At 37.0% G+C, this 13,529-nt stretch overlaps 1 protein-coding gene across 3 annotated transcripts in view; it reads right to left on the reverse strand.

Annotated features, from left to right (window-relative positions):
• The window catches only part of itpk1b (inositol-tetrakisphosphate 1-kinase b), a 97,292-nt gene that overhangs the window by 53,993 nt on the left and 29,770 nt on the right, over positions 1–13,529 (reverse strand). For all 3 annotated transcript variants that reach the window (XR_007899610.1, XM_051722361.1, XM_051722362.1), the window contains one exon: positions 12,700–12,724. Coding sequence is in view for 2 of the 3 variants with exons in the window: in XM_051722361.1 (XP_051578321.1) it covers positions 12,700–12,724 (25 nt within the window). In the remaining variant the exon portion in view is untranslated. The remainder of the gene's footprint in view (positions 1–12,699; positions 12,725–13,529) is intronic.

The following is a 13,529-nucleotide window of genomic DNA, read 5'->3' on the forward strand; positions in this document are numbered from 1 at the left end:
ATACAATGAAAAAAATAATTTTGGCCCTACTTAAATTCAACATTATTAAATTTTGCTCATTTAATTCATTTCAATTTTGTTTTTGATTTTAATAAAAAATTGTAATTGGTTTTTATACATATTACGTGTTTTGAACCAAGCTATGTGAATTAACTAAAAGTCAGTTAGAAAAAAAATAAGATGGTTTCATTTGATGTCATCTCTGCGCATGCGTGTGAATATGACATATGCGCAGTTTCCTTGGCGCCAGAAGGAATTTCCAGAACCAAGCGGTGCGAATTGAAGCCATTTTCCCTCCAGTCCCGGAGTTTTATTATTCATTCGATTTGCACGGTAAGATGTATGTAATATTATGCAGTACCATTTATTACAGTAAACAGTTTGTTGACTGATTAAAGAAAATAGTGGTGATGACGCATAATATAATATGCTAAACGTTAAAAGTATTCACATTGTAGGTTACAGAGTTTTTTGCAGTATAGGTTAACATTGCACGTGAAGTTGCTCGTATTCTAGCACATTAATACAAACGTTACAGTTTGAATGTTACCGAAAAACTTTAAGACTCCTGTTGCGAGTTTGCATGATCCTGCAGTATGCACGCATGAGGCATTTGGGGGAGATTGTGCCTCCTTATAATTTGTCAGTCAACGATTGTGTGTGTTTGTTTGTACACTGTAATATTTTTAACTATGTGGCGAATTTCCACTGCTTTTTCCCCCATCTGTAAAGTTCACAATATAGTGTTGGGATTTATAAATCTTTTCAGTGACATACAAGTTCACAACAGGGATCCTGTAATTAACGTGCATTAATGAAAATAGCTTTACTGCAAAAACATCCCCTCTTTTCACCAGCTTTAATGGTGTGGTATGTGAATACATCTCAAAATAACAATAATAATCATTATGTGTGCTCACTTGCTGTGTTCTCTCTTTCTCTTAGGGAAGAACAGGGACATTTTGGTGGATCCTAAGCTTTTGGTAAGAGACTTTACAGCTATGCTGACTAATGTTAAAAAGTAATAGTTCTGTTTTTGTTTTTTTTTTCCACACTTGTGATCACTTACAGAGCAACTTATTTACATTTAAATAAGATCTGGAAGCTAATTTTTGACTCTGTAACATCTATTAATTTGCAACGTTGTGTGTTTTATTTTTGTCTTATGTGTTTGTCAGTTCAATGTAACAGTGCAAAGATTGTGGCATTCAAGTGATAAGGCAATCAGAAATTCTCAAACACTACAAACTTAAGCATGGCCACTTTGGGCATGGTCATCGCTTTAAATGTATTCATCCTGGTTGCCCTTGTGTTTTCAAAACAGGAACCGTGAACCTCTCTGAAGATGAGTCCAGGGCTCAAGTCTGACATCTTGGAAAAGCTGGCTGAAGATATTTCCAGTACACTGCATACCCACATGATCCCCAGATAGATGAGGTTGCAAAGGCACTCGTTGAAAAGTTTCCATGTTTGAGAGAAAAAGGGTCGATGAAGGGGTATAGTGGGTGGATATTCAGCCTCAAGTACAAAATGTCAAACTACAGGACAAAGATGCGCGACACTGGTTGTCCCGAAGTCACTCTTAATTCACTGAAGAACAAGCCCAGGGATGAATGTTTTCCAGCCAACAATGTGAAGAAACCAAAAAGAGCAGAAGTTAACTTTTACCCTGCTAATCCTGCTGGAGAAACAGACGAAAGCCTTGAAAAACTGAGATGTAAGCTACTGATTGATTTCAGACAGAGGAGCAGAACATCAGTATCCAAAGATATCCAAAAGATATCCAAAACGTTCTCCTACAGAAGAAAGAATGTGGTGCAGAAGAGTCCAGTGATTGGGGACTTTAAACTCCAGTGGCCCGCACTTTTCCAGGTAGAAGAGGTAAGGTCATGTTTACTCTCCTCATAAACTCTCCATTTATACACGTACCTGGTGCTACTGTTGATGTTCTTCTTATATCAAGCGTTAACATTAGATTAAGTCTTAAAGTGGATGATGGGATGATTGGAGAAGGGTTGGTTTGGGGTTAAGCAGAAAAATCCTTGATATATGAAGAGAGGAGAGAGAAAGGTGACACACTCATGACTGACCACAATGTGTTATCACTGTCTTTGTCTATATCTACACTTCTATGTATAATAGATTGGTGCTGAATTCCGGCGCATTACTACCATCCCAATTGAAAACATCTTTATGGAGGGGCCTGTGTAGCTCAGCGAGTAAAAACGTTAACTGCCACCCCTGGAGTCGCAAGTTCGAATCCAGGGCATGCTGAGTGACTCCAGCCAGGTCTCCGAAGCAACCAAATTGGCCCGGTTGCTAGGGAGGGTAGTCACATGGGGTAACCTCCTCGTGGTCGTGATTAGTGGTTCTCGCTCTCAATGGGGTGCATGGTAAGTTGTGCGTGGAGAGCAGAGAGTAGCATGAGCCTCCACATGCTGTGATTCTCCGCGGTGTAATGCACAGCAAGCCACGTGATGTGCGGATTGACGGTCTCAGAAGCAGAGGCAATTGAGACTTGTCCTCCGCCACCTGGATTGAGATTCCAGCACCATGTATGGATTGTATGCTTAAAGGTAAAGTAATATTCAAATTTGTAATATTTACAGATAAGTGATGTCCATCTTAAGAGAGAAGCTATCATCAAAGCTCTTTGCATCAACACTGATGAGGATGAGGGATGCCTAGTGAAGGAGGACATAGTGAGTCTGTTTCAACTGTGTATCTTAAAGGAATAGTCCACCTAAAAATTTAAATTCTGTCATTTACTCACCCTCACTTTATTCCAATTCCGTATGACTTTTGTTCATCTTCCAAACACAAATGAAGATATTTGAAGAAAGTTGTCTGCTGTTTGTTTCCATACAATGAAAGTGAATGGTGACCAACACTTTGATGCTCCAAAAAGATATAAAGGCATCGTCATAGTAATCTATGTGACTCATGTGGTTTAAAACAAGTCTTCTTAGGTGATTTGATTCCTTTGGGTGTGATAAAAAAAACAATGTAATTGAATCACCTAAGGCTTGTATCATGTGGATTACACTGACGATGCCGTTGTCTTTTTTGGAGCGTCAAAGTTTGGTCCCCTTTACCCTTGATTGTATGGACACAAATGGCTGACAACTTTCTTTAAATGTCTTAATTTGTGTTCTAAACATGAACAAAAGTCATACGGGTTTGGAAAGACATGAGGCTAATGAGGTAAATGATGACAGAATTTTCATTTTTGGTTTGTCTATGTCAATGGACTTATCTGAAAGGATGAGTTTGATCCGAGCTAACTTATAGCCTGTTTTTGTATTGAAGACCCAAGGAAAACAAAATTGTAAAAAAAAAAAAGATTTATACGATTAAATAACATACTCATATGATAAAAGATAATGCCAAAAGAGATACTGTTTGACCCTCACTGCTCTTTCAGCAGAGCATCCCTAGGGGAGATCTTTCCTTGTGACATCTCTTTGTTCCAGCTCTTTGTTGGAGACATCTCATTCCAAAAAAAAAAAAAAAAAAGATTTAAGCAAATAAATGGGAACCACAATAAAATAATGGTTTATAGCTTATCAATTTAAAATCGTCAGTCAACTACCAATAAAAAAACAATGTCAAATAACAGTTTCTTTTAATTTAAATATAGGACATCCAAGGAGATGACATCTTGAAAGACCTGGCAAACACCACCATGGCCATTTATGTCATCAGAAAGGGAGTAGATCTTGGACACTATGAGGACACTGGAATTGTTGTTGATGGGGTCATCATTCTGGAGCACATCAGATCTGTATCACAAGCCTGTGTAGTGATGCTGGGTGCAATATATGTGCTTAATTTGGCATACCCAAAAGAGCTCAAATACTACTATGAATTCATACAGAAATTCCTTATGCAGATGGATTCTGAAAGGCTCTCCTCTAAAGTCCAAGGACTGAAAAACAAAATAAGTGTAAGGCTGTAATTTTGCTATAGGCACTGATATTCATGCTCCTATTGAAATTTCAGTTCTGATGATTGTCACAGCCTGGAACATTGCACTCCATTATTTTATTTTCAAGAATTGCACGTTTATAGTTCAAGCACTTTTATAATTACCATATAAATTGCTGTTTTTTATTAAAGCTTTTATTACATTATTAGAGTTATCATTTTATTATTTTTGAAATTTTATCCTTTTGGTTTTTACAAATGTGCAGTTTGTTACCTAAAATGTCAGCACTTTGTTGTTAACTGCTGCATTACGAAACTGTGGCTGGTTACTTATGTGGTCAATTGTAACAATGGAAGTATTCAAGCCTATAAAATGTGCCTTTTTAAATGTGAGTTAACATTTCTACAGATGTTGGAACATTTTTTTTTTACCCACAAAGGTGATTGTTGGACATGTTGTTCACTACATTTGATGAAAATAAAGTCATTAACGTTATGTTATTGTGTCATTTTTGTGTGTATTTGAAAGGCACTCAATGGCCTCTCATACTGTTAATTAAATATCATTGTAGACATTTAACAAGTAGATTAAGCTAGATAATTTACAAACAGTTGAAACCATAAATCTGAACACTTAATAGTTGTAAATAATTTAATTAGAATTAACATGATTAGATACGGGTGGAATTACTGAATTTAATATACTCAAATCAACTCAATTTAATTGAGCTAATGTAACTAATAACAATTGACTAAGTTCAACTAAATATATTTATCTAAATTTAGATAATTAAATTTCGTGCAACCACTTACCTTAAAAAAATTTAATAAATTCAACTAAATTTTTTTCAGTGTATATAGTTGAGAAGATAAGTTTGCATTCCCTTTTGTCTCATAAATGTTCACACCCCTTTCATAATTTATTAATTATGAGAATTATAAAATATAAGAAATAAAAGATTTTTATATTTAGTATTGCTCTTCAGAATCTACATTACAGATAATTACATAAAGTATTCATGTTCAAGTATGCATATAGTAGTGTGTTGTCTTCTTGAGGATCAATGAATGTTTGCACAGTTGTGTACAAGTCCCTCAATTGTCCTAAGTTTCAAAAGCTTGATCTATATATATATATATATATATATATATATATATATATATATATATATATATATATATAAGCAATATCACAGGAGCAAGAGTGCGATATGGCCCTATATCAGCACTGCTGTGATTCGGCCACGGGCCAAGTGCCGTAGGTAATCACAGCAGCGCTGAGAGACTTCAAAAATGAGTTAACAAGTGAATGTTAAAAGTTAAATGGAACGCAGCTCCTGAGTTCACAGTTGCACGCATTGCAGCGAGATCTTCATTATGGATGGGCCATAACACTTATTTTCTTTTCGATCCGATACCAAGTACTTTTAGGGCAATATCTTGGATATCAATACCGATACCTCTATTAAAAAACAAAATTATGAATTTTTATTAACTCTTTGGATAAAATGAGTAACTTTATTATTACTTAAATGTTTTATATATTTATGGGCCTAAAAAGAAAATTATTAGGATGCTTTGTTTACTCTTTTAATATTAGTTAGCATAGCCACATATAAAACCTCAAAATTAACCATAGATAAGTTTTCATAAGGGTATCGTTTATTAATGAGGATTACAGATCATTATCAAATGTTAACAATTCTGAATTTAAATAAACCTGTAAAAATGTTCAAAAAAGCCCATTATAATACATGTCACGTCTAGGTTTGTCATTACTTGGTGTGAATAACTCCAGATGCTGTTTTTCTGTCATTACCTCAGGAAAACACTGCTCCCTCTTTGAACGAGCGCTATGACTGAAAGGGTGAGCGCTGTCTGTGACTGCTAGTGTATTTTAGCATTTCTGCGCATAAAGATGAGCAGAAGAAAAAATAGTTCCGGTGCCATGCAACAGTTCACTAATATAATCTTTTTTTCCCACTTCGAAGCTTATGAGATGATTAATATTCATGTCATCTAAATAATAAGATCACTAGCTCAGAATCGATATTTTTATGTTATTATGATATTTATGATCGATATTCTTGATACCACATCAGTATCGGAAATAGATACTTTAGTATCGATCTGCCCATCCCTACTCGACATCACAACAGAATGGGTGAAAAGCGGCGCGAGACGCAAGGGTGCACGCTCTAAAGATGCATTCAATAACTCACAAGATGATATCTGACGAAACCACATATGAACGCACACAATCCGACTGTCGCCAATGGCGACTAGGTTTAAAATTATTGTCACAATCAATTATTTTCGGTCGCATATGCGAGCTTATTAGTCGCATTCTGGAGCCCTGCTTAAAGGGCCACTCTAACTGATAAGACTCTGGAGATTATGTATCTTTAGTACATGTGAGATTTCCAGCTGTCATTACTATAACATACTGAGCACTCATGATTTAAATGAGCTGGCAGAGGTCAGATGGTGAGCCCAGTCCTGCTCTGATGAGTCATTTTTGCTCTGAGAAACAGCGGGCAGATGGCTGGCAGAGAGAGACATGTGGAACAGACACCCAAAGATGAATTTAGGTGAGTCGTGTGGAGAGTCACATTCTGAAACTGTCATTCTGAGTTAAAATCATCAGGACAAGCATTGATTTGAAATGGCAGGAGTTTTGAAAGCTGTACGGCTTTAATGAATCACAGTAATAACCACAAGGAAGTGTACTTCTGTCTAGATCAGTAAATTCTGCTAAGATTCTAAAATTGTGATGCATTGGTTCTTGTTTGTGTAATCGAACGTGACACCATTTTTTATTTTAGATGCGAAGTGAAGGGCAAAATTATCAGTAAATAATTATATAAGTTTCAGCCTGTTCCTTACAAGAACTTATCGTATAGTTTCAGAAGACATGGAATACAGCACAGAAATCATATGGACTACTTTTATACTGCTTTCATGGTGTGTTTCGTGTTATTTTTTGTTCATTTGGGAGCTTGACAGCCCCTGGTCACTATGAACAGTCATTGTATGGGAAGAGCTCTGTACCGATTCCTCATAAATTTCTACTTTTGTGTTCCATGGAAAAAATTACAGCATACAGGTTTAAAACGACATGAGGGCAAGTAAATAATGACAGAAATTTTGTGCCAACTATTCCTTTAATCTACAAAAACATTAAAAAGATAGCACTGTCGTCTCGGTAGATCACTAGAGGTTAAACATTCGGTTTGTGGAGGAATCGTGAAGCAGATCAACGCCACCACAAGTTGGAACCAAAAATAAACTTAGAAGAGAATAAAGAAGCCTAGGCAGGGGGTGATCCCATCCCTGCTGATGTCATCACGCTTTAATCTTCTCTCATTCATGAAATATTGACACTCTTCCTGGCAGTGCTTGTTTTTGATGGTACTCTTTTTGAAAATAAGCAGGGAATGAGTATGAAAGCATATTGAGGGGAGAGATGAGCACCCTACAGTCTCTGGGTCTAATGAGGATCACTTGACCAAAGAAGAGGGCTGAAAAATTCCATATGATGAGCACTTGTCTAATGATTTATTATATTATACTCAGATGCATCCATCAATGAAATACCCAACCAAGAATATGAATAAAGTATTGGAGACACTTCATGTACCAATGCACTTGAGAGAAACAGGAAATGTACTTGGTCTTAAATGGAGCCTCAAATCTCCTTTAAGCCAGCCTCAAAAGCAGTTCAATTAAATATGAATCATGGAGCATTAAGGAAGGAAATGAGCCAGATGAAGTCATTGTCTGGGACAATGTGCTTCAATGTATTACCAATTTACTGGTTTATCTGAACACAGCGACATGCCAAGGATGATCAACTATGTCGAAAATACTAGAAAAGGTAGTGTCCTCCCAACAATGTTCATTTCTATAAAGAAATTGTATATAAGAACAATTTCAGTCAGGATTTAGGCCCCATCACAGTACAGAGACTGCACTTATCAGAGTTACAAATGACTTGCTCTTATCATCTGATCATGGCTTCATTTCACTTCTAGTGCTTTTAGATCTTAGTGCTGCCTTCGACACGATAGATCACGACATTCTCTTGAATAGGCTGGAGAATTATATTGGCATTTGTGGACTTGCATTATGCATGGTTTAGGTTCTATTTAGCAGACCGCTACCACTTTGTCAGTGTAAACGAGGAAATGTCAAATCAAACAAAAGAATGGAGTGCCACAGGAATCAGTTTTAGGGCCTCTGCTTTTCTCCTTATTTATGCTTCCGCTGGGAGATATTATCAGGAATTTTCCACTGTCATGTCGACGATACCTCGAAACCAGACGAAATTTCACAATTCTCCAAATTAGCAGTGTATCAATGAAATCAAAGATTGGATGGCCAGAAATTTCCTTCTACTCAATTCCAACAAAACAGAGGTACTAATTATTGGTCCAAAACGCTCTAAAAATAAGCTGCTAAAATATAATTTGACTCTTGATGGATGTACTGTTACATCATCTTCTACAGCGAAGAACTTAGGAGTTATACTTGATACCAATCTGTCAAACTTCCAATGTTTCTAGAACAGCATTCTTCCACCTCAGAAATATTGCTAAGTTACCACACATGCTCTCTGTTAATTCATGCGTTCTTGACCTCAAGGCTAGATTATTGTAATGCATTAATAATTGCGAGACAGGCTTGCGAAGCACGCCGACATGCGTGTGTTCCACGAGACAGGCTCGTGCTGCACGTCACTGAACTAACAGACGTCTTATCGGCGCATGAAATAAATTTGGACGAGGAGCTTGAAGACTAGATTCAGCCTCGTCGCATTTTGCAGGTGGTGGGTGCTAGTTTCACACCCTGGACACTGTTTAATATATTTGCCGACTTCCCGGATCCATGGTTTTACCATTTCCCGATATTGTCGATCATTGTCTGTTTGCAATCGGCATCTTTGTAAGACATCGTCGATACCCGATTACGTCGTCCTATCGCCCAGCTCTATTTGATACCCGAAAAACATTTTGAAAAATGTTTTTGATTTGTATCTTTGTTCCATTGGTTTTGTTCTATTGCTTGTAAATGAATTCCTTTGTTCTTTATTACTGAGTGTTTATGAGTGTTTATTTATAGGCTCAGATGGCACGCCCATGAACCGCCAACAGTCCCTCTGGTGACCATATGATCATATTACATAAAAACATAAAAAAAACAAAAATGGCAACAGCTGGCTAAAATAAATAGTTTCAGTCTGATTGGTTGGCTTTACACATGCTTCTGGGGGAGAGGGCATGCAGGTTTTTCTTTATATTAGATTCCAAGGTATCAGGGTGAGACAATAAGCACTTCTGAGGAAGAACTAAACAATGGATTTGCCAAAGTTGGCCAGGTTAATGGCATAAAATCTTTGAAAGATACTTAGTAACAAGGAAACTACCAAGATAGCACATGTATATCTCTGAGATGTCTGTTTTTGATCTTCAATATCTAATTAACATCTGCAAAATATCTTAAAAAGATCAGATTTATAAGCATTCTAAATCTTGAACATTTCAAAGACATCTGCTAGATGTCTTATTGACATTCGAGACATTCATCTTATAGACGTATTGCAGATGAGCAAACAAGGTAAAAAATATGTCTTCCAGAAGTTAACAAACATCAAATAGATGTCTGGGTAATATCAAGGTAGATATCCACGAGCAGAAGAGTATATTCTGCTTTTTTCCCCGAGTTACATCTGTTAAATAATCAGTGCTCGATGGACAGAAATTCTGTTCACAAAGTCTACATACATTTTCTGCCCCCCCTTTTTTTTTCTTTTCTCCATTTTTTCCACCTGGGTTTATGTTTGTGGTATAAGCCATTTCAGAAAAAATCCCACCCCAAAATGGCAAATTTAAAATAAACAGTCAGATAGTCTCTTCCTGTCTAAGTGGTTCTTGGCCAAAATGAACTGCAAAGAGCACCAGACTGTACAACACACGTCAAGAGTCTGGCTGTGCAACACTATACACAGAGACTAAACTGTGGCAACATGATTTGTAATGCTTGCACTATAGAAGTTAATCTATGCACTTTAACATTTGAATCTTTGATAACAGATTACATTTATTGCAGCTATTTCAAAAAATGTTGTCAGTAGGTGTAGCTTTACTGTTAGGGAGTTTGTTTCAGTCTTTGAGTTTGATGCTTTCCAGGCGCTTGATTCATGGAATTTTAAGATGTTAATATTAGCATGCTTAGCCGTAACAAATGAGAACACTTTGGGCTTAACTATCAAAACAACTTCTCTAATGACAACAAACTAGCCACACTTTCCATTTTTAATATTAAACTCAAATGGAGAAAGAGAGAGATTTTGTGTTGATTTTTTTTTGGTATGAAAAACCTGCTTATAGGGCTCACAATATTTTTGTTTCATATCATTCAATAACGATATTTATTACAATATACATTTCATAGCATTAACGGGGAAGGATATTCATTCTACATGTTTGTTAGACCTCAAGAATGAATGTAAACATAAGGTAAGCTACCTTTTAATTTGAAGTTAAAGAAGCATACTCAGTTTAGGATTTAAACCTACATAAGGTGTGCAACCTCTTTCCACCAGAATTTAATCATCTTCAGCAGATGTTTGACTTTCCTCATGGTCATAGATTTTGAAGTTTCCGACAATGTTCTTCTTCCTCCTTTTTTTGGCCCAACGCTTGTCAGCTACGTAACCCGTACATGACTTAATTGCTGTAGACCGGATTTTCTTGTCTGTGTCAAAAAATTAGCGGATGTGACAGTGCTATTGATCATGAAAACACGTTTAACTACAGTGGCACGAAAAAGTATGTGAACCCTTTGGAATTACAGCATTTATGTATAAATTTGTCTTAAAATCTGGTATGATCTTAATCCAAGTTACAATAATGAAAAAACACAATCTGTTTTATCTAATAACACACATTATTGTAAAGTTCTTTTACATATTGATTACGTCATTCAAACATTAACAGTTTAGGTTGGAAAAAGTATGTGAACCCTAATCATATCAACAAAAGCTAATCAGAGTCAGGAGTTGGCAAACCTGGCACCATGCCTTGCAAAAAAAAAAAAAAGAGATCTCAGAAGACCTACGCACAAGAATTGTTGATTTGCAAAAACTGGAAAGGGTTACAAAGTTATCTCGAAGAGCTTAGATATTTATCTGTCCAAAGTTAGACAAACTGTCTATAAATGGAGACTGGTACTAGTGGTACTGTGGCTACTCTCCCTAGAAGTTGCCGTCCAGCCAAGATGACTCAAAAAGCACACCGCAGAATGCTCAATGAGGTCAAAAAGAACTCTAGAGTGGCCGCTAAAGACTTGAAGGAATCACTGGCCTGATTAACATCTCTGTTCATGAGTCTACAAAAAAAAACAACACCGCTTTTCGCCTGCTGTGCACCAACTTGACACTCCACAACGCTACTGAGAAAATGTTTTGTGGACTGATGAAACTAAGGTTGAAGCATAACGTATGGCGAAAATATGGCTACACATACCAAAATGAAAACATGATCCCAACGGTGAAGTACGGTGGAGGAAGCATCATGATTTGGGGCTGTATTGCCGCTTTGGGGCCTGGTCTGCCTACCATCATCGAGGGAATAATTAATTCCGAAGGTTATCAAGACATCCTACAGGATAACGTCAGGGTGGCTGTGTGCCAGTTGAAGCACAGTAGAAGTTTGGTGATGCAGCAGGCCAATGACACTAAACATCAAAGTAAATCCACTATAGAATGGCATATAAAAAAAATCCACCTTTTGGACTGGTCCAGTCAGGTGCCACACCTTAAACCAATAGAGATGCTGTGGAATGACCTCAAGGGAGCTGTTCACACCAGACATCCTAAGAATATGGCTGAGCTGAAGCAGTTCTGAAGAATGGTCCAAAATTCCTTCTGAACATTGTGCAGGTCTATTTCGCAGTTACCGGAAACGCTTGGTTGAGGTTATTGCTGCTAAAGGAGGATCAGTCAGTTATTAAATCCAAGGGATCACTTACTTTTTCCAAAGCACTGTGAATGTTTAATGGGATGTGTTCAATAAAGACATGAAAGATCACAATTGGTTGTGTGTTGTTAGCTTAAGTACATTGTGTTTGTGTCTTTGATGAAGATGAGATCACATTTTATGAGCAATTCAGTAGCTTTAGTGTTCGTTTTATTAACATTGAGGGAAAAACAAATTAAAAGTTAAATAGTCAGGTTCTGAAGTAAAAATACCAATCAAAATCTCCTAAGGGTGAACTGATCTGTAGTGATTACATATAAACCTTTTAAGACAGACCTACCATGAGCTCTGAGGTTTTAAAACGATGGTATATGCTTCTGAAAAAGCCACAAATCAGTAAGATATTAACTTTATTTGTAAACAATTAAGTTAAATTAACATCAAAATTAAAGCCTTGTGGGAAAACTACAGAACCCACAATCCACAAACACACTAAAAGCTAATTTTTTCAGTTAATTTCCTCATAAAAAGACAAAGTCTTGTCTTTCAGGTTTTTAAATACTTTTTTCCTTCAATCCAGTGTTATAATGTTATGATTCATTTCAGAGCTGGTTTGATTCAAAACTCTTTATTGAAGTATGTTTCAAATGTCTAGCCAATGTAGAAAATGAATGCGAAAAATGCGGAAGTGCTCACTGTTGCGGATTAACCGATTCCATTCAACTGTGCTGGTGGCAGCATTTTCACAAACAGGTAATTAATTGAAATGCACAAAGAGTTGAGATCTGCTTACCTGAACAACTTCTATCCCTCTTTTCCTGAAAGTAAAAAAAAAAAACAAACAATGTTATTTTTAGCCCATGCCAGAGGCTGCAAGAAAATAGTCAAAAGGATATTAAATTCACATTTTTAAATTCAACATACACTGTATCATCATGGTAGATTAGTTTCTGACATGAAAAAGCTTGGATAAAAATATGTTGCCTAGCAACACAAAGTTGAGATCCACAAAAACCCCAGACTGACTGTTGGAATCAAAATCACCACGAAGTTACAGCTGATTTTTGTGCTCAAACCTGCAGCCAGTCGCAGCCATCACCCTCCATCAACATCTGTATGTGCAGTTGTAAAAAATGTGTAGAAAGCACACAGCAAAGAGCGAATGCCACAAATCAAGCACTAATCAATGTCAGACTTTTCAATGCTTGCAGTCCTAGTGCAAAAATGCTGCCACTGGCACAAGACTCAACAAGCGTTTGATCTGTTTGAGTCTTCATACTTCAATACCACTGAAGTTTATTAAATCCATAAATCATAAACAGACCGACCAATCCCTCTCCACTGTATTGTGATGACTCCAGGTTCGAACTGGGGTCACCGTCAAATGAATGCTAAACCTCACTGCCAAGACTGAGAGAGATCCCGGCATCTAAGTGTGCTTTCACACTTGGTTCGATTGCTTGGACCGAACCAGAGTTCGTTTCCTCCCCCTCTTGCTGCCCATGCTGGTCTGTGTTCATATCATTTTATTTGGGTCCAAACCGCGGTCTGATTATACCACCAACTTGAGTACAAGCGGCAGCTGTTTACCACTGTAACTAGGTAACAACTCGAGAAGACGTC

This window comes from Myxocyprinus asiaticus, chromosome 17 (genome assembly GCF_019703515.2).
Source record: "Myxocyprinus asiaticus isolate MX2 ecotype Aquarium Trade chromosome 17, UBuf_Myxa_2, whole genome shotgun sequence".
NCBI classification, from domain to species: domain Eukaryota; kingdom Metazoa; phylum Chordata; class Actinopteri; order Cypriniformes; family Catostomidae; genus Myxocyprinus; species Myxocyprinus asiaticus.